Source organism: Podarcis bocagei, assembly GCF_964188305.1.
Source record: "Podarcis bocagei genome assembly, chromosome: 2".
Taxonomy (NCBI): Eukaryota; Metazoa; Chordata; class Lepidosauria; order Squamata; family Lacertidae; genus Podarcis; species Podarcis bocagei.
The window spans coordinates 15,742,158-15,764,443 of NC_138126.1; the positions used below are offsets into that span (position 1 = coordinate 15,742,158).

Here is a 22,286-nt window from a genome sequence, read left to right on the forward strand (position 1 = left end):
AAAGCTTCCCTAAACAGGTACCTCAGTGGTTCCCTAAAGTGGTACCTCAGGTTAAGAACAGTTTCATGTTAAGAACGGACCTCCAGAACGTATTAAGTTCTTAACCAGAGGTACCACTGTAACTTAACATAAGTAAACATTCCCATTTCAAGGAATTAAATCATTATTTTTAACAAGGGATGGCGGGAATTGGAGTCACAGTTTCCCTACCCCTGATTTAAACCCATACCAATGGGTCTGCCATTCTCCTTACAGCTCATTGCCCAGAACTGGCCACAGCACACAGGTTGCGGTCAGACTTGTGCGGGGATATAATGGAAGTGAGCACTCAGTCATGGCCTAATTTTGTGTCGTTCTTCTCTGTGTGTTCCAGCAGAACATGAGCAACAGGGGGCTGATGCAGGGAAGAAAGAGTACAGGTGCTCTTGCTGTGAGAAAGTCTTCACCTGGAGATCCCACCTTGCCAGGCATGAGAGGATCCACACGGGAGAGAAGCTCTATCGCTGTGCCGTCTGCGAGAAGAGCTTTGGCCAAGCGTCACACCTCACCACCCACGAGAGAGCCCACACAGGAGAGAAACCCTATAAATGTACCGTGTGCGGGAAAACCTTCATCCAGAGCTCGGTGCTTCTGAGGCACATGGTGCTCCACATGGGCAAAAGAGGCCATAAGTGTCCGCACTGTGGGAAAAGCTTCAGGCGGAGGTCACAGCTTGTTAGGCACATGCCTAACCACATAGGCGAGAAACCATACAAATGTGCAGCGTGTGGGGAAACCTTTGTCCAGAGCTCAGCCTTTTTTAGGCACATGATGCGTCACACTGAGGAAAATGGCTTCCAGTGTTCGCACTGTGGGAAAAGCTTCCAGTGGAGGTCACACCTTGTTAGGCACATGCCCATGCACACGGGTGAGAAACTTTATAAATGTTCATGGTGCGAGAAAACCTTCACACAACTGTCCGTCCTCCCTATACATGAGAGAATCCACACGGGCGAAAAGCCATATTCATGCTCCACCTGTGGGAAAGAGTTCATTGCTAGAGCTCACCTTGTTGTACATGAGAGAAGCCATACAGGGAAGAAACCCTATAGTTGCTCCTCCTGTGGGAGAGGCTTCAGCAACACATCATGCCTTGCTAAACATCAGAGAATCCACACGGGCGAGAAGCCGTATAAATGTTCTCTGCGGGAAATGCTTTGGCCACACGTCGTCTCTCACGAAATCAGATAAGCCACACCGGGGAGAAGCCGTACCGATTCTCAGACTGTGGGAAAAGTTTTGTCGACAGCTCAAAGCTGGCGAGGCACAAGAGAACCCATGCAGATGAGAGGCCCTACAAATGCGCCGTCTGTGGGGAAAGTTTCAGGGAGAGCTACCACCTTATTAGACACGAGAGGAACCACGCGGGAGACAGGCCCTATCCATGCTCAATCTGTGGGAAAAGCTTTGTTAATAAATGGCGCTGCAGTACGCACGAGAGAACCCACACAGGAGAGAAACCGTATCAGTGTGCGGTCTGTGGAAGAAGCTTCGGCGATCAATCCAATCTTCTTAATCATCAGAGAATCCATGCTGGAGCGAAAATGTATAGATGTGATATCTGTGGGAAATGCTTGAGTCGGAGAGAGCACCTTCTTAATCATTATAGAACCCACACCGGGGGAAAACCCTACAAATGTCTGGACTGCGACAAGAGCTTCATTCAATGAATTCAGCTTCTTGTTCACGAGAGAACCCACCGCAGAGGAGATTAAATGAAATGTCAAGCCTGGACTTCCAGGTTAGCGCGATCGGCTAATGGCGGATTCCCTCCGAGCTCCGGAGGGAATCTGCTCGACAGGGGCCGGGTCTTGCCGCGCCGGCGAAGCGGGGACCCTTAAAAACCACGGGCGCGGATGCCCGTGGACATGGTGACTCGGCGGGCACCGTTAGCGCCCTCCCGACCCGCGAAGGAGCCTTTTTAAAGGCTACGGAACGGGTGACAGGGAGCGGCGTGGTGCTGTGAGTCTTCTGCTTCCCCTGCCGAGCGAAGCCGCATGCCATTTGTCGGAGAGCACTGACTTCTTCCTTTTAAAAATTTGGACTTAAAATCAAGAACAACAAACCATGAGTAATTTGGAAATTGGACTAAAATTACTTTCTTTGTGGATTTGGCACGAGCGGGGGAGGTGCAAAGAGGAAGTCCGTCTCCCCCCCATTGTAAACAGTTTAAAGCAAGGATTTGCCAATTAAGGTTGCGAGAAGAGCTGTTTTCCCCCCTTGATTGGATAAAAGTTATTAATTCCACGGATTTAAAAGTTTAAGTTACTGTGCTGGAGGACAAGAGTTTATTTGTTCAGATTAAGTGCCACTCTTCTTGAGACCGGGAGTAACCCGTGAAAAGAGCCTGCTGAGGGTTTACAGAAGACTCTGACAGCTGTCAAATTAGCTGTCAAAGTCGGGAAAAAATGAAAGCTTTGGCTTTAGCCGGTTATATTGTTACAAAGTATTGAAAGTAAAGAAAGATTGATACAAATAAATTTGACTTTTGGATCGGAAGTGAAAGGAATATTAAGTAACCAGAATCCCTCTAGAGGGGATTCACGGACATTACAAGAATGGAAATAGGTTGGAAAATTCTGGCAGATCTGGATGAGGTTGTCTTTCTCATGGGAAAGCTGCGAAAGATATATGAGCAAGGCCATGTTTTGTCTACAAGTCCTACAAAACCGAAGTCAACAGTAAATATACCCTCTGAGCTGGAAAAGGACTTGATGTTCAAAGCACAGGCAGCTGGACAGGAAAAGAAACCAAAGACTGAAGAGGAGGAAAAGATACTTGCTGAACAGGAGGAGCAGAAAGGAGGGGTGGCTGAAATGTTACAGAAGGTAAACGAGAGCCGGAGGCCTGTCAAGATGACTTCAAGCTCGACCAAGGTGGAAGCTGGAGTCTTTGGGACACATGGATTTAAGAAACAGAGTTTGAGCTCCACCTCTAAACAAGTAGGCCTGGCTGGAAGGATCATGGACATTATTGAGAAAGTGCCTCTTCGAGTTTGGGTGTCAATCATAAGGGACTTCCAAAGAAGCCGGCTGAAAGGGACTGAGAGAGATTTGAGAGCCTCGGACGTAAGGTCACCAGGCTAAATAGATGGACTAATGGACTATGGTTTGGGATTGAAACCGGGGAGAGAATGGTGGGGTTTGGAAGTCCAAAGGGGGCCTGATCTTTCTTATGCTGTGTTAAATTTTATGTTGTTTATCATTATAAGAATGGGGAATTCGTGGAAGGGAAATAGGGTCAACTTTAGAAAAAGTTTTTTTTTACATATGATCAAGGTATATAATCTAAAAGTTGTTTTATAAACTGAACTAAATATAATAATGAATTAAGGGTTAAAATCTATTATAAAGAAATACATTAACAAATTAAGGTTAAGACATTAGGGATAAAAACTTGTTGAACAAATAACTGGATTTGGAATACAAGAAGGGGAGGAGAGGGGAAGTCGTGAAAAGAAGTTATTGAAAATGAGATCTTAAAGGTGGAATTTTTTTGTGTTTTTCTTTGTTTTTCTGTTTTGTTTTTTGTACCTTTTGAAACTTCAATAAATATTGCTTAAAAAAAAATGAAATGTCAAGCCTGTTCTGCAACTAGGGCTGTGATACCTCAAGAACTCCCCCCACCCACCCAAACTTTAAGACCAACCTCAGAGTTCTTGCATTTTACCCTGCCTTTGTGGGAGGCAGGTGCAAGAGACAGGGCCTTTTTAGTGGTGGCACTCAGGGCCAGCTCCAGAGGGTGGCAAGATTGGGCATCTGCTAGGCCCCAGGACCAGAGGTCCCTCTGTGCTTAACAGGTCTACTATTTCTACTTTGCGCAGAGTACAGTGGTATCTCGGGTTACAGACGCTTCAGGTTACAGAGGCTCCGCTAACCCAGAAATAGTACCTCGGGTTAAGAACTTTGCTTCAGGATGAGAACAGAAATCGTGTGATGGTGGTACAGCAGCAGCAGTAGGCCCCATTACCTAAAGTGGTGCTTCAGGTTAAGAACAGTTTCAGGTTAAGAACGAACCTCCGGAACGAATGAAGTTCTTAACCCGAGGTACCACTGTATCCAAAAAGAACAGAACTCCCACTTTGTATGTCCTGTCTCTTCAGATGAGGGGGGGGGAGTTCTGGGCGGTGTCGTTCTGAGGACGCCCTCCCCCCCAAATCCTGGAGCCAGCAATGGTGGCACTGAAAGCGTGGCAATCCACAGTTCTTCCTCTCCTGGGTTTACCACCTACAAGAATGGTCTCCCTTCAGTTAACTTCAAAGTATGTTTCAATTTCCACTTGCACCAGGTAAAAACCAGCGGAACACAGCTTTACTCTGAAGCAACATTAACAAGCACTTAGTGCTTGGGATACTGTATAATTGCTGTAATAATAAAATAAGGGAATTGACTGTATGAGGTCAGCCAGAGACCGTTTTTCTTCTATATTATTTTTAAACCCAGGCATCGGGGGTATTCTAAAATAAAGAATGCTTACCAAAGGATAACGAAACGAAACAAAAACGTTAGTGAAATCTGTGGTGGTTCTGCGTGGCCCAGAGCGCTGCCACTGCTCAGAATGTGTATTTTTCAAACTTTGGCTTGCGCAAATCATAGAATAGCAATGCAGGGATCTCGGTTACAGCATCGCTGACAGATGGCTATCCAACCTCTGTTTGGAAACCTCCAAGCGGCAGTGTCATGGCTGAAGGGTTGAGGTTTTAGACAATGCCATACTCGATGGGTAGGGGAGCAAGTGATGTGAGCCTCTCATCCACCATGGTAGATCGCAAGTCTCTTTGATGAGCTTTGACTCTGAGAAGCTCTGATCATCCCTGGCAACAGAATCTCAACATAACAGGACCTCTCCCTGGCCATGACGAAGTAACCAGTTTACACACTTGCGTGTGAAGCAGAATAGATGCTAATTTGAACATTATGCTATTGTTTTGAAGCAGGGGTTCCCAAAGCAGGCGGTATCGCTGAATCAAGTCCACCAGTTTTGTTGAATTTATTAAATACTTGAATTTGGATTTGGAATAAATGTGCAATTAATTGTTGCTGCTGTGAATTTTATTGTGCTTTTATTTGTCTTCCTTAGTGGGTCGTGCAAACCGCTATTCTTAACAACGCTTTTTATATGGTTGGGGTGGGGTGGGGACCAGCGGGGGTGGGGGGGCTGTGGTTCAAAAAAGTTTGGGAGCCAACTCTACGATTCTCTGATTCCATAAATGCAAATAAAATTTGGACTCCCAACTGCAGGTTGTATCGAGGGTGCATCTCCTAATCCACAATACATACCCCTTAGTGGTGGTATGGCCATATAGAAAATAATGTGTTTTATTTTGGCACATTCTTGTGACAAATCCCAATATAGGAGTTGTGGTTTTCTCTTGCAGCAACTGATCAAGACATTTTGATGCCTGAGCTGAAGCAGGAAGGGGTGCCCTCCCCACCATCACCCACTTTAAGGAGCACAGTATCCAAACTGGTCGTGCCATTATAGCTTCTGAGGCTGAGACGGGGTGGGTGGGAACTGTAGTACAAAATGAAGGCACAAGGTTGGCAGGTGTTACTCCGACTAGGGGTTGGGCTTGTCTTGCATCATGCAAGCAAAGCTCGGAATAGTCCATTGTAGAGTCGGAAAGGACCCCAACAATCATAGCTTATGATCAGCAATGGTGGGAACTGTAACACAGTGAGATCTGGAATCTCAGTAGTAGTAATAATAATAAATAATAATAAATTTTATTTACACCCCGCCCTCCCCAGCCAAGACCGGGCTCAGGGCGGCTAACACCAAGTATAAAACAATTGATTAAAATACAACTTAAAAACAAGATTAAAGTACAGTACAACATTAAAATGCAGCCTCATTTCAGTAGAAACTCAAATCAAAAACTTTTGGGGGATGAAAACATCAAATCTTCACCAAGGCCAGCTATCCAGTAGTAGTAGTAGTAATAATAATAATAATAATAATAATAATTTATTATTTATACCCCGCCCACTCAGCGGCTTCCAACAAAAGATTAAAAATACATTAAGACATCAGTCACTAAAAACTTCGCTAAACAGGGCTGCCTTCAGATGTCATGTTAATGTGAGATAGTTGTTCAGTGGTTTTCCATCGCTGGGTCTCTGCCTTTTTAAGGTCAAAGCAAGTTGCCGGGGCAACCCAGTCAGACAGGTGGCGATGAAGAAGAAGAAGAAGAAGAAGAAGAAGAAGAAGAAGAAGAAGAAGAAGAAGAAGAAGAAGAAATTCCCCTGATCAGCAGGGCTTGACCATGGAGCCGCAAAGGCCACAAATCTCCCCCACTGTGACTGCCCTATTCAAATTACAGCAATGATTTCCAAATTTCCATTTACCCATGCAAATTAGTATTTGCAAATCTCTGCCCTCTTTTGTCCTTCTCTTTCCTCCCAGTTGGGGGTGTGTGTGTGTTGCTGAATTTCCTCTTTGGCGATGCACAAATGCGCCCCCCCCTCGCTCCCCCGAACGCAACATCACAAAAGGCAAGTGTGGGCAAAGTAAGGGCACAAGAGGCTCTTCGCCGGTTGCGAGCGCGCATGCTCGTGCGAGGGGGCACGTCCCTGTATCATAATAAGAGTTAAGAAAAAATTTCTCTCTCCTCTCTCCCCCCCCCCCGATTTTCAGTTTATTCAGTCTATCTGGCCTGTCTTCGTCGTCGTCTCTGTGACCTCTCCAAAAGGGGACCCCCGTTTGGCTTGAGCTGCTCGGAATTGCGCCGCAAACACCGCGATGTAAGGTACAGACTCCCCAAGCAAAAGCCCATTTTGCGCCCAGCTCTCAGCTGCCTGGGAAACTCGGGGGTGCATCAACTGAACAAGCTCCTTTCTGCAACAATAAAACCCTCCTTAGAGTGAAATTTGGAAAAGACCAGGACAAAATATATTTTAGGAGCCAGATTGGGGGTGGAGGGAGCCGTGCACATTCCTAGGGACTAGCGGCTAGGCTTCAACTTCATCCCATTTCAGTACCAGCGTTTCTTTTTCTTGTCTGGCATTCCTCTCCCCCCGTTCCTCGTTTCCCCAGCTAGATTTAGGGGACAGAGGAAACGAGACCTCTCCAATTGCACCCAAGGGGTGCAATCTGACACCTCGATTTTTAAAACTATTCCTTCCTTATGCTCCCGCACAATGTAGTTCTCCTTTGGGTAGGTCCTTTGGTCCCTAAAGGGGCATTGGACTGCATTTCCCATCAGGTCTCCCTCCCTCCCCCCCTCTCTCTTTCTCTCTCTCTCTCCAACCCACCCCTCCGTGGTGCGGCAGGATTGTTGTAGGAATTTGCAAAGTTCCTTTGTAACTTACCCCATCGTTCTGATTGGCGGAGCCAGCAGTCCCCGCCTCTCTAGGTGTGCAACGCGGCAAAAAAATAAATAAATATGAAAGTTGTGGTGCCTGAAGGAAGCCCTGAAATCCCAATTCTCTCTTTTAAGCTGAGATCTTCCCCAGTTTGCCTCTGTATGCTGAAATTGCTTTAAATATGTTTTTATTGTTTTATCGTTTGTTTGCCACCCTGGGCTCATCAGGGAGGAAGGGTGGTATATATAAGTTTAATAAATCGTAGAAGTGGTGGAGTTGATAGGGGGTTTCTGCAGTCTTTCGTTGCACTGTTAAAGGCCATGGCTCTGTGGTGAAGCACAGAGCATCTCCCTGTGCTTCTTGTGGCATCTATGATTCTACACCTTGGAGGTCCCAAGTCGCAAGGTGGTTAGATTGGTCCCAACTAGGGCCAGGGCCTTTTCAGTACTGGCCCCGACTTAGTGGAACGCTCTGTCACAAGAGACTAGGGCCCTGTGGGACTTGACATCTTTCCGCAGGGCCTGCAAGACAGAGCTGTTCCGCCTGGCCTTTGGTTTGGACTCAGTCTGACCCTTATGTTGTCCTCCCCTTATGGTTTGGATCTATGGGCTACTTTTAAAATGAGGCTGAATTTTAAATTATATTTTAACCTGTATTTTAAATTGGGGTTTTGTGTTGTTGTTTTTTTGTAATTTTACTGGTGTTAGCCGCCTTGAGCCCGGCTCTGGCTGGGGAGGGCGGGATATAAATAAAAAATTATTATTATTATTATTCACCCAGGAAGGACAGGGGAAAGACTGAATCATAGAATTGTAGAGATGGAAGGGCCACATCACCCAGGCCTAGCTAGGTAGATAAAAAAAGAAACATGACATTGGATAAGGCAGGCTTCTGATCTTCCAGCTGATTTGTAAAAAATGAGGCACAGAGATTAAGTTTCCTTTGAATCTCCTCCCCCAAACAATGCTTCATTTTGCTTTATGGTGAGAACAGCCCAGACTCCAGGACTTCAATAAATCATGAAAAGTCTCAGTGGGAGGTTCTTGGATGTGCACAAACCACTGGGTCATTACCATATATTGGAGGAAAAACAGCTTTTTATGAATGGCAGGCTCCAGTCCTGTACACACATTAACACATATATACTGCTTGATATTTTAAGTATAGTAAGCCTGCAATTTACTGTATTTTTTGCTCTATAAGATTCACTTTTTCCCTCCTAAGAAGGAAGGGGAAATGTGTGTGCGTCTTATGGAGCGAATGCAGGCTGCACAGCTATCCCAGAAGCCAGAACAGCAAGAGGGATTGCTGCTTTCACTGCACAGCGATCCCTCTTGCTGTTCTAGGTTCTGAGATTCAGAATATTTTTTTTTCTTGTTTTCCTCCTCCAAAAACAGTCTTGTTGTCTGGTGCGTCTTATAGAGTGAAAAATACGGTACATTACGTTTCAGGGATCAGGCTTGGGGGTTTCAAGCACATAAAACAAGGTCCAGTCTTCTGGGTCAGGAGAAGCCTGGGCAAAAAGCTAAGTCCTTGCAATATATCCCAAGTAATTTAATTATTTAACTCTTAAGTTTGCATGCATTTGATTGCACCACACCATAGCCTGCTTTACAAACTATGGCTTACTGTAAATGAGAAAGCATGGTGATTTAGTGAGGTGAGGTAGGATTTAACAGAATCATAGAATTGTAGCCTTGGAAGGGACCTTGAGAGTCATTTTAGCCCAACCCCCCATCCTTATTATAGTTGCTGGATTAGCACTTTTAGGATTTTTTTTCCCATTGCATTTTTCCTGTGTAATTTTTTAAAAAAATCAATTATCAAGTTCTGTATTTTGTAGATCTGTGAGTCGCTTTGAGCCATCTTGTGGAAAGTGATCAATAAATATATACAGTGGTACCTCGCAAGACGAATGCCTCGCAAGACAAAAAACTCGCTAGACGAAAGGGTTTTTTCTTTTTTGAGCTGCTTCGCAAGACGATTTTCCTTATGGGCTTGCTTCGCAAAACGTCTTGCAAGTTTGTTTCCTTTTTCTTAACACCGTTAATACAGTTGCGACTTGACTTCGAGGAGCAACTCATAGAACGCGGTGTGGTAGCCTTTTTTGAGGTTTTTAAAGACTTTGGTGATTTTTGAAGCTTTTCCAAAACTTTCCCGACACCGTGCTTCGCAAGACGAAAAAAATCGCAAGACAACAAAACTCGCGGAACGAATTAATTTCGTCTTGCGAGGCACCACTGTAATTAATAATAATAATAATAATAATAATAATAATAATAATAATAAAATGAGCTAAGGTAATGCTTCAGGGATCTTTTCACACTAGGGAATGTACAGATCATGTTTGTGTTTCCTATATGTATCTGGCTGACCCCTGTGGAACAGAACGCAGGACTGGGACTCTCCCGGTGCAATGGTGCAGCCATCCCCTATTCTTTGCTCCTACAATCTGGTAATTTGGAGATATACTGTCACCGGCCCTGGAGGCTCCATTTGGCTTCTTCTAGTAGCACTGAGCCTCTTGGGCTTGCTGATCAGAAGGTTGGCGGTTCGAATCCCTGCAACAGAGTGAGCTCCCGTTGCTTGGTCCCTGCTCCTGCCAACCTAGCAGTTAGAAAGCACTTCAAAGTGCAAGTAGATAAATAGGTACCGCTCCGGCAACGCCTCCTTTCTCATTCTGAACTCGGGTGAGGGTCTGCTGCAGTTTTGCGCATCAGCCTCCGATTTCTCACCCGCAACACCCTCCGCTCCTGTTAGGCTGCCGTCCTAGATGCAGACAAGGGTTGCGCTGGTCGGCTGAGAAGGCGGTGGGTTGTTGGGGGGGAGAAGTCTTTGGGGCCGCCACAAATCACGTTTCTTGGCTGTTGGATGACCAGATGGTCCCCAGCTCCTGCCTTGGGACCGAGGAGAGGGGAGGAGTTTGCCCTCCGGAATCCTTTCTGCTCAATCCGGCGGGGTTGAGCACAGAGCCAGTGCAAAGAGACAACAGATCCCCGGGTGGGGAAAGAAACCCCTCGATTCCCGAACTTATTTTGCATCCAAACTGGCGCGCGCTCTCCAGGACGCAGTGAGTGGATCTGGGCTGGATCAGTACTTTAGATGCGGGTGAGAAAGAAAGAAAGGCGAAGGAAGAGGAGGAGTTTGTTTTGTTTTGCCGTGGGAACAGAGGGTGCCAGCATGGAGTAAGGCAGCGAGAAGGGACTTGGGTAGGTGGGCAGGGAAATGGGAGAGCGGGGGCCTCGGCCTTCCTATTCTCAGCGACTCCATTGCGCCGGAGACAGGGCGCTCTTTCCGGCGCTGCGCAAGGTCTCCAAAGAGACCACGTGCAACCCAGCCAGCGGGGCGCGTTCAGGGTGATGCTCTCTGCCTTTCTTTGGCTGCGAACCAATTTAAAGCACCCCCCCCCCAAGAATCCCGAGAGGTGTTCCTCACATAGTACAGTTCCCAGCATCTTCGCCAACTACAGTTCCCAGGGTTCTTTTGTTTGTTTGGTGGGTGGCATGCGCTTCAAACGGACGGTGGGTGTGCACAGTCTTTGTGGGTCAAGGCGGAAGAGGGCTGCGGATGGATGGATAGCTGGGCGGTCCTTCCTGGGAATGTTTGGACCTGCATGCGGGGGGGGGGGTGGGGTGGCTTTTGAAATGGGAGAGATGATCTCGAAGTGGGATGCGAGCTGTTTGTTGTTTTTGTTTACTAATGGAGAGACCGCCGTACGCCTTACATGGGGTCACTAAATTCTACGGGAGAGAAGTCCTTAAAATAGCAGAAGCAACTGGGAGCAGGGTTCCCACTGTGGCTGCTGCTTCTGTTTTTGGGGAACACCCCTGTCTGGAGATGACAGGTGCCAACTATTTGTAGTTTCTGGAAACAATCGGAGACATTTTTGTCTCGACGAGCTTTCGCAGCTAGATATAGATATATATGGTCTCTGCCTTGGGTGTTTATTTGTCTTGTTTTAAAACCTATTTTAGGTTGCTTTAATTATATGCTTGTAAATTGCCCTAAGATTTATGCAAAAGGCAATTCATGCAGTAATTAAAAAAATGAATTTTATTAACTTAGGTGATATAGGCATCCCATAACATAAGCTCATGAACCAAATTCCGCTATTAAAATACTATGTATAAAATGCTGAAGGGTATTACAGTGGTACCTTGGGTTACATACGCTTCAGGTTACAGACGCTTCAGGTTACAGACTCCACTAACCCAGAAATAGTACCTCGGGTTAAGAACTTTGCTTCAGGATGAGAACAGAAATTGCAGCGGGAGGCCCCATTAGCTAAAGTGGTGCTTCAGGTTAAGAACAGTTTCAGGTTAAGAACGGACCTCTGGAACAAATTAAGTACTTAACCCGAGGTACCACTGTATAGACCAAAGACATACTCAAAATACAGATTTATATTTTTTTTGATGCTAAGTCAAGGATGGGAAAGCTATAGCAGTTGGCATGTTTTTGGACTCTAATGCTCATCATCCCTCACTATTGACGGGGCTTATTTCAATAAATGAACTCTTATAGCCCATGGCGATTGCAGCTTGTATTTAGCTCTGTGGCTGTTGTTTTCCTTAGTTCGGTTTTATCTGAGCTTGGGGATTTGAGTTGCACCATGCCAATACTGGTCATGGATGGAAATAAAGAGAGTGATGGATAGCACTATGCCTGCAATTTTAAGCATTATCTTGTAAGCAAATAAGGTGGTGTCCAGCTAACATGCCCCACAGCAAAAGGATTTCTGCTTGTACAAGGGGACTCCCCCCCCCGTCTTCCCCCTCCCCAGATTTGCTCTGGAGGGTTGGGGGGGTAAACCCCCGTAACAGGTTTAAGGAGGCAAGGAGAGGAGGGGAGTCCTGTTGCACAGGCAGAAACCCTTGTGCTGACAGGCTTACTTAGCGCTAAGTCTCATACAACCCATGGCAAACACATGCTCCAAATGTGGATCCCTATGTAGCCAAAACAGGGGCATGGGTGGCGCTGTGGGTTAAACCACAGAGCCTAGGACTTGCTGATCAGAAGGTCGGCGGTTCGAATCCCCATGATGGGATGAGCTCCCATTGCTCGGTCCCTGCTCCCTTGCTCGAACCTAGCAGTTCGAAAGCACGTCAAAGTGCAAGTAGATAAATAGGTACCGCTCCAGCGGAAGGTAAACGGCGTTTCTGTGCGCTGCTCTGGTTCGCCAGAAGCGGCTTAGTCATGCTGGCCACATGACCCGGAAGCTGTACGCCGGCTCCCTCGGCCAATAAAGCGAGATGAGCGCCGCAACCCCCGAGGCGGCCACGACTGGACCTAATGGTCAGGGGTCCCTTTACCTTTATGTAGCCAAAACAGCAGCATCTACACTCAAGGGGGAGGTTTTCAGCCAACTTGGGTGAACACCAAGGTTTTCAGAAGCACAAAAGAAATTTTACGAGGCGGGAACTTGGAGAGAGGGACTTGCTGGGATCTAAGAACTGAGTCATTTTTTTCTGCCCAGTATTTCATGGAAAGAGTTCGCTACTTAAATAAAGGGAGGGAAAATCACTCCTCGAATTTGTAGTTCTCAAATTAATGCCCTTAAATGATGCCATGAAAGGAACACATAAAGCTGCCTCTAGAGAAGATATTTTGTCCAGCCATCTGCATATTGCTTTTGCTGCCAGTGATCATATAGGGTCTGTGGGTCACTATGTTTTTCCTTTGAAACATTGTTAGCAGCCCACAGACATAATATCAGTGTTTCTGTTTTAATGTTTTGTTAGATTTTTATTGTATTTTGATATTGGGTATTGATTTCTTTGCTTGTGCTCATTTGTGTACAGTGGTACCTTGGGTTACAGACACTTCAGGTTACAGACTCCGCTAACCCAGAAGTAGTACCTCAGATTAAGAACTTTGCTTCAGGATGAGAACAGAAATCGTGTGGCGGCAGCGGGAGGCCCCATTAGCTAAAGTGGTACCTCAGATTAAGAACAGTTTCAGGTTAAGAATGGACCTCCAGAACAAACTAGGTTCTTAACCCGAGGTACGACTGTAAACTGCTTGGGGCTTCTGTTGCTTTAAGTGTTATATAAGTTATTAAAATAAAATGAAATTAAGGCCCTCCCACAAACACCTCAATGAGGACTTAGCGTGTTCTGTGGAATGCTGACTGTTGTTGTTGGGAATGGAATGGAGTATATTGGGAAACAGCTTGGCAGCTTGGCTAGAACCTTGAACATTACCAAATTGTTGCTTTTTACTTTGATAATCTCATTTATCTCCAGCCATAGCAGATTTCCCAAACAAAGATATACAGACCTCAGATGTGATCTCGAACCGTTTTCTTTAGGTTTCTATGAATGTGTTAGCCCAATGGCATGGCTGCTTACTTTCTGCACTGCTTAGCTACTGTAAGCAGTGTTTGAAATTAGCCAGGCATATTTTTCACCTGACCTTTCACCACCCGTAACCAGGTGAAGATGCCTGGGCATCAGGATGGCGCCTGACATCTCCCCCATCTGGGGATAATTATTATTATTATTTATTATTTATACCCCGCCCATCTGGCTGAGTTTCCCCAGCCACTCTGGGCGGCTTCCAATCGAGTGTTAAAAACAACACAACATTAAATATAAAAACTTCCCTAAATTGTGGGTAGATTGAGTTAGTGTAATGAAATAGGCTGAGTCAGGAACAGTTAGGGGCTAGGCAGACAAGTAAACACCTGAGAGGTGGTTTCGTGAGTGAGAGCAGGTAGTGAAAGTTATAGGTCTGGATAGGCACCCCATGAATGTAATTGACTGATACTGTTTAAGAAACCAAACACTTCTTAAACTGCAATAAATAAACAGAAGTTTATGTTTCAGTTTAACCCTGACTGGACTCCGTATTTTCCCAGGTAGGGCCTGGGTGGTGGCAGCGAGAAATAAAGTGGTGGCACAGGGATCAATAGATGGTGAAACAATTCAATCTACCTTGGATCCGGGCTGTTTTCACACACTACATACCCCCACCCTGTAGAATTCTATCAGTTATTCTGCAAAAGCAGAATGGATTTCTGGAACCAAATGGCTTTTCTGTGCAGCCTGAGCAAGAGCAGTCACCATTAAGAAAAAGAGGTCGGAATAGGCCAATATCTCTGTGGACTGTCCCTGGATCAAATGGCTTTTCTTCTTTAAGTTTTCAAAGCTTGTAGAGCCGTAGGTCAGGGGTCTGCAACCCGCGGCTCCGGAGCCGCACGTGGCTCTTTTACACCTTTGCCGCGGCTCCGGGGTGGATACTAGCGAGGGGAGGAGGTGCATTGTGCGCCCCGACACTCCCCACTGTGGCGGGCGCTGTACTGGCTGTGACGTCGCATGGGGGCGGTGCGTGCGTTAGTCACGCACTGTCCCGACGTCACCTTCCCGCCCGCCCGCTACATTGTAAGGGGCATGTACGCTGGTCACTGCATTGAAGGGGGCATGTACACTGGTCACTGTTTTGAAGGGGAGTGAAGAACACACACACACAAAAAGGTAACTTGTTAATTTAACGTTTATTACTATGAGGAGGAGTAATTCTGAGGGGTGAAACAAAGAAATAATAAAAAAGTGACAAAAAAGTTATTTTTATAATGACGAGTTTTGCGGCTCCCAGTTTTTTTTCCTTCGGAAACGGGTCCAAGTGGCTCTTTTTGTCTTAAAGGTTGCAGACCCCTGGCCTAGGTCAAGGTTGTCATCTGAACTAGCCAGATGTTTAACTGGGAATCAATCACAATCAGTCCATCATTTGGAAAATAAGACTTTAGTGCCGTCTTGCCCCAAAATGGCAACTGGACATTCCATTTTGGCAACCTCAACCTTGGTTTAAGGAGCCACTTGGCGCCCAGCTTATATATCAGAGCTTCTAACGCTGTGTAAGTGTGCTTGGTGTGAGCTAGACCGCATTTTAGCCCTGCAAGCAAAGCTGGTTGAAAATCAGGCGTTGCACAAAGCCTGACCGGACAGCAATGTTGTCTTTCAGATGCCAGTGAATTTCAAAGAGGTTGCGGTGCATTTCCCCGGCGATCAAGGGCCTCTGCTGGATCCAGATCAAAGAATCCTGCACAACAGCATCATGCCGGAGAATGATGAGAATCTGGCCTTTCTGGGTAAAGAGCCCTTCATCCTTTCTCAGTAGATTTCTGGGTAGTCTTAGATGTACAATTACTTCTGTTTGCAACGTTCAGTGGTGTGTGTGTGTGTGTGTTGACGCTTAGGGCAGACAAAATGGCACTGCAAACAAGAAGGAGCTATCGGCAGGCTCAGGGGACACCCAAGACTTGCAGAGAAAAAGGCATTGGGGGTAGGTAAACTGAGGAGGGGACCCCAAAACAACCGAATGAGGACTGAGCATGCTCAGTAGCCACTGAATGCTTATCGTTTGAGGTGGGGGTGGGGACATCTCAGGGGTGGGCGGGGCCAGAGGCAAAGGTGGACACAGCAATAGATGTAAATTTTGCCTTTGTGCCATAGGCACAAAGTCCCACATCCCACCCTTGTCTTCTAGCCAGGTAGGCAAGAGTTTAAGGACACAAAACGCTTGATGAGTGTGTGAAGGGAGGGGAAGTTGCTGGGGAAGGTCCTGAGGGCCAGATAGAAGGGCTTGGAGGGCCACATTTGATCTCCGGAGGCCCAGGGTTCCCCATCCCCTAGCTACATCTTGCCTTCTGGAATCATAGGAACACAGGTGTCAAATGTCACCTTTCTAGATTTATTTTATATTTTCATAATGATGTTCCAGCCTTGTTCTCTCATAAGAGAGTATCAAACTATTTAGGTACTTGGTCAGTGCTCAGCTATAATGTGGTCCAAGGCACCTGTGTTATCACAGAAGTATCCATGGGCCATTTAATGCCTCTTACTTAAAACCCAGCGCATGAAATGTGCCTTGTGGTAGCAGCCAGCACTCTTTGGGAAGCAAGCCAGGACAGTTTATGAACAGAAGGTGCTAAACAGCCCCACTAGGAGTTGCTTGGGTGACTCAGAAAGTGATCTGTGCCATTCTGAGCGTATTTACTTGGATGTAACTCCCACTGTGTTCACTGAGGCTTATTCCCAGCAAAGTATGGGGTGTGGGTGTGTGTGATGACAGACTTATTGCGACATGAGCTTTCGAGAGCCACAGCTGTATCCTCCCAACTCATTTCTGCTGTTTTCTTCGTTTAATTTGATTTTATTGGCTTCCTACTACAAAAGCAATTATGAAACATTTTGCTAACTTTAAGCAAAGTAGAATTTTTAGAAAAAGAAGAACCGGATCTTGAGAGGGTATAAGACAAATGGTGTGTTTTTGTCAGCACATAATAATAGGATGAGGGACACGGGTGGCGCTGTGGGTTAAACCACAGAGCCTACGGCTTGCCAATCAGAAGGTCAGCGGTTCGAATCCCCGTGATGGGGTGAGCTCCTGTTGCTCGGTCCCTGATCCTGCCAACCTAGCAGTTCGAAAGCATGTCAAAGTGCAAGTAGATAAATAGGTACCGCTCTGGCGAGAAGGTAAACGGTATTTCTGTGTGCTGCTCTGGTTTGCCAGAAGCGGCTTAGTCATGCTGGCCACATGACCCGGAAGCTGTACGCCGGCTCCCTCGGCCAGTAAAGCGAGATGAGCGCCGCAACCCCAGAGTCGGCCACGACTGGACCTAATGGTCAGGGGTCCCTTTACCCTTTTTAATAATAGGATAGACAGGTTGGACCAGGCAAATCGTTTTGATTTAAGTTTTCGCCAATAACTGAAATACGTTTGTTTACTTTTGGAGACATACCACTAGTTATAAACCATTCAGTTATTTCCCTCCCAAATCTCCTGACTCATTTCTGAATAAGCATTAGGTCATGATTATCTGTTTCTTCTAACAGGTGATGGGCAGGCAGATGTGAACCAAGAGGATATGCAGACGCAAAGTTCTGAGCAAGACAAACCATCACCGGGATTAGCAGGAGAAGCAGTTTCCCAGGGCCTTGAGAGAAGAGAGACTGTGCTAAATCATCGCAGGGCTGAGAGGCAGCTGGACCACCACCTATCAAGGGGAAAGGCTAGTGCCATTCCTGGTGGGGGTGGCCCCCAGGATCTTCGCAAAGGCCCAGCACGAAAGCGAAAACGCAGATCTCAGGGCCCAAGGACGTGCAATGAGTGTGGGAAGACCTTCGCTCAGGCCTCGAACCTTCTGGCACATAAGAGAATCCACACAGGCGAGAAGCCATATAAATGTGTGCACTGTGGGAAAAGCTTCACCGAACGGTCCAATCGTAACAGGCACCAGAGGACCCATTCCGGAGAGAAACCGTATCAGTGTGTCGACTGCGGGAAAAGTTTTAGCTTCCGATCGGACCTTATTAGACACGGGATTACCCATACAGGAGAGAGGCCATATAAATGTTCGGACTGTGGGAAAAGCTTCAGTCATGCCTCCACTCTGATTAGACATGAGAATATCCATACAGGAGAAAAGCCCTATTCCTGTACAGACTGTGGGAAAAGCTTCACGCAGAGCTCATCCCTTCTAGCACATAAGAGGCTCCACACGGGAGAGACGCCTTTCCTGTGCCCCGTTTGCGGGGAGAGCTTTAACTGGAAGTCGCACCTTGTCACACATAAGAGAACCCACACAGGGGAGAGACCATACAAGTGTGCAAAGTGTGGGAAGAGCTTCATCGAGAAGTCAAAACTGAATCGACACCAGAGAACCCATCTGGAAAAAGAACTTTACGAATGCGCAGAGTGTGGGAGAATTTTTAGCATCCGCTCCAACCTCCTTCGGCATGAGACCGCCCACAGAGGAGAGAAATCGTTTACGTGCTTCAGCTGTGGGAAAAGCTTCAACCAGTCATCAAAGCTGATGAGGCACGAGAGGATCCACACGGGAGAGAAACCCTACTCCTGCGCCGACTGCGGGAAAAGTTTCAGCCAGACCTCTGAGCTCCTCCGACACGAGAGAATCCACACGGGAGAGAAGCCATATAAATGCGCCATCTGTGGGAAGTGCTTCAACCGGAGGTCACACCTGAACACCCACGGGGCGACCCACGTCGGAGGCCAACCTTTCAAATGGCCAGACAGCGGAGCGAGCTACGAAAACGGTTCCCACCTTGTGGCAAACGTGAATCTACCCGAGCAGTTCTATGCAGGGAACCAGCCCTATAAATGCTTAGAGGGCCAGAAGGACTATGGTCGTGGCTCCCTCCTCGTCGCAGGCATGAATTCGCACGGGCAAGCGCCTATTGGAGGCCAGCTGTACGAATGGCCAAACACGGAGACCAGCTACAGTCACTGCTCCCTTCTCATTACTAGCGTCAATCCACAAGAAGGAATCCATGCGCAAGAACAAACATACAGGTCCGCGGATAATGACATGAACTGCAGCCGCGGTGGCCCGTTTTATCTAACCAGCGCAAATGCCCACGAGGGGATCATTGCGGGAGGTCAAGCATATAAATGCCGGAGTGGCAACGATGAGAGCCACAAGGGTCCCTCGCTCCTTAGAACAGACGCAGGCAACCGGAGGGAAGAGAAGGTGTTTAAGTGTTCAGAGTGCGGGAAGTGCTTTAACTGGAAGTCGCACTTTGTTAGGCACAAGAGAATCCATACGGGAGAAAAGCCGTACTGCTGTCCGGACTGTGGGAAAAGCTTCAATCGGAGGTCGCACCTTGTCAGGCATGGGAGGACTCACGCAGGACTGAGGCCGTATGCTGAAGAGGAAACTTTGGTTCAGAATCTGGCCATCTCGAACCCAAGTGAATCTGTGCCTGAGGGAAACGGTATAAACACACAGCCTTCTCACGCTGTATTACAGACCGGTGAAGTCATGCGGGAGACAAACCTTATGAATATTCTGTGACATACCTTATTGCACATGAAAGAACCCAGACGGGGAGGAAACAACTTCCCGTTGTGCATCATTTCTTGCTAGACATAGAATGCACGCACAGGGGAAACTATGGCTTAGTTTACACCAAGGGTGGAAGAGATGGTTAAGGTGTTCCTAGACTGCTAGTACTTAAGTTGCCCAGGAGAGGACCACATGATTGTTTGAGCATCTGGCTATGTGATTGACTCCAGCACATGCACACCCTATGTAAATGCGGCACTCTACTGCACAAGCATGTGTGATCTTTGCGTACAGTGGTACCTCGGGTTACATACGCTTCAGGTTACACACACTCCGCTAACCCAGAAATAGTGCTTCCGGTTAAGAACTTTGCTTCAGGATGAGAACAGAAATCGTGCTCCGGCGGCGCAGCAGCAGCAGGAGGCCACCTTAGCTAAAGTGGTACCTCAGGTTAAAAACAGTTTCAGGTTAAGAACGGACCTCCGGAACGAATTAAGTACTTAACCCGAGGTACCACTGTATAGGGTTATTGCCAATGCAACTCCTGCTCAGAGTAGCCCCAGTGAAATTAAGACACCTAAGTTAGGACTGTCCATCAGTTTCAATAGGTCTGTGTAAAGTAGGACTGACACTGATTGCAACCCATAATAATGTACCTCCTGTGTTAAAAGCCTTTCTGTGTACTAAGCGGATAATGTGTGAACTGACCTGTGCAGTTCAGGGATAGAGTATCTGCAGCCTTCTGAATGTTCAGTTATATCCACAAAATTCTTATAAATCATTTCACTTTTATTTACATAAATCCCTTTGCATTAGGCACATCCACACACACATTACATCGAACCACTAACAGGACCGTTGCTAAACTGTTTCCCCACCCCCACCCCAGACAGCTAAGAATATTGTGAAATGGGGAATAATGGGTATGGAAGATGGTCTTTTTATGCCCATTTTCCTCTATTATTCTTGCAATATTCCTGCTCGCTCTGACAAGGACATCAAGATGCTGCTTGTAATTCGCTTCTTTTGTAGTGTTAGTGATTTTCTGCATTCCTTTCGAAACCTGCCTCTAGAATTGTATTGAAATATATTGTCTTCCAAGAAAGCAATTCTTTCACCACACAAGTCTGGACTCTGTGAGCTGATCTGTAATACAGGGCATTAAGGAGGGGTTTGGGTCCCCCCCCAAAAATTTTTTTATTAAACTTGTTTTAGATGAATATTTTAGATTTGTCCTGTGTATTTCTACAAAAGCATGACTTTTATTTATCACCATAAATTTATCAAAGCACTTCACATTCAAGTAGGTCAGTAGTTAGCATACCTATAAAGATGTACGCAGTGATACCTCTCTCAACTACTTTTTTTTATAAAAAAGAACACTACAATCTTTCTATACATTCCCTGCGCCCTCTGCTTTTGTCTTCACAACCACCCTGAGAGGTAGGCCACGTTTAGAGGACATGACTGGCTTGAGGTTGAATCCTGACAAGACAGAAGTACTGTTTTGGGGGGATGGGGTGGGCAGGTGTGGAGCACTCCCTGGTCCTGAATGGGGTAACTGTGCCCCTGAAGGACCAGGTGCGTAGCCTGGGGATCATTCTGGACTCACAGCTGTCCATGGAGGTGCAGGTCAATTCTGTGTCCAGGGCAGATGTCTACCAGCTCCATCTGGCATGCAGGCTGAGACCCTACCTGCCCAGACTGTCTCGCCAGAGTGGTGCATGCTCTGGTTATCTCCCACTTGGACTACTGCAATGTGCTCTACGTGGGGCTACCTTTGAACGTGACCCGGAAACTGCAACTAGAAGGGTGACTGGAAGTGGCCACCAAGACCACATAACACCGGTCCTGAAAGACCTACATTGGCTCCCAGTATGTTTCCAAGCACAGTTTAAAGTGTTGGTGCTGACCTTTAGAGCCCTAAACGGCCTCAGCCCAGTATACCTGAAGGAGTGTCTCCACCCCCATCATTCAGCCCAGACACTGAGGGCCTTCTGGTGGTTCCCTCACTGCAAGAAGTGAAGTTACAGGGAACCAGGCAGAGGGCCTTCTCGATAGTGGCACCCACCCTGTGGACTACCCTCCCATAAGATGTCAAAGAAATAAGTAACTACAGTATCAGACTTTGAGAAGACACCTGAAGGCAGTCCTGTTAAGGGAGGTTTTTAATGTTTGATGTTCTATCGTGTTTTTAATATTCTGTTGGGAGCCGCCCAGAGTGGCTGGGGAAACCCAGCCAGATAGACGTGTAATAAATGCAAATCTGCCCTTATTCCCTTATGGGGAACTCAAGAGCCCTTATAGAGTCCTTTGTAGGTTCTCCATTGGTCAGAGAAAATAACAGAGGCCAACCAGAGAATATTGAGAAGCAAAGCAGCTCATAAGCCTGATCTTTATTGAACAGGGTGCCCCCCTCTCACATAGGAAAGGAGGAGGACCTAGAACCCAGATGTGCCCGCCCTTATGTAGACATTTTTAATTGCCTGCCCTGGAGTCCAAGACCACCCCCCAGAAACATCCTACATGCATCACAGAAAGGGCGGTCTAAAACAGAAATCTGAGTGCATTTATGTTTCTCCTTGTCTGGCAGATTACCTCTTAATGCTCACTTGATTGGATACCCTGGGGAGCCTGGCCAGTCTTTTGTAATGATAAATACTTAGTTCCTGAGCCAGTTCACAGGCTCACCCTATTCATATACAGATATACCCTTAAGACAGGATTTGTGATGAAAAGGCAACTGGGAGGCTTTTCCATTTCCTTCAACCTTGCAGAGAAAACATTTGGTAAGTTTGAGAGTCAAAATGGTTCCAGGGCTGTTTTCCTGTGTTGCTTTTGTGGCAGAGCAACGATTTGAACCAGGGCTCACCCAATACCCCCTCTGCTCTATTGAAGTTGGAACTGGGGTAATGTAGAACAGATCCAACTCCTGTTTCTCCTCCGTATTCAAAAGCGAGTTCACAAGGGCACGTTTACTGCTTGGTGACCCACCATAGAGCCCCTATACCCCCTCTAACCAAGCAGCTACGGCCGGTACTCAAGTCCTGCCCGCGCCTGCATTTGACACCGGGGACTACTTTTAACCAGCGAGTAAAGCGCGGCCACAACAATCGATCACGCACACGCGTGTGCAC

General features: G+C 46.7%; 1 protein-coding gene and 1 long non-coding RNA gene across 2 annotated transcripts; both read left to right on the plus strand.

Moving 5' to 3' along the window:
- Positions 1-342: 342 nt before the first annotated feature.
- LOC308580492 (uncharacterized protein) lies at positions 343-20,386 on the plus strand. Its single transcript, XM_081182205.1, has 4 exons — positions 343-907; positions 6,676-6,782; positions 15,306-15,432; positions 17,180-20,386. Exons 1-4 carry the CDS (start codon positions 640-642, stop codon positions 19,156-19,158), a joined length of 2,481 nt encoding a protein of 826 aa, XP_081038331.1. The 5' UTR covers positions 343-639; the 3' UTR covers positions 19,159-20,386.
- Positions 3,612-5,088, plus strand: LOC308581427. Its single transcript, XR_014005080.1, has 2 exons — positions 3,612-3,693; positions 4,715-5,088. It is a non-coding gene; the product is annotated as an uncharacterized lncRNA (long non-coding RNA).
- Positions 20,387-22,286: the final 1,900 nt, after the last annotated feature.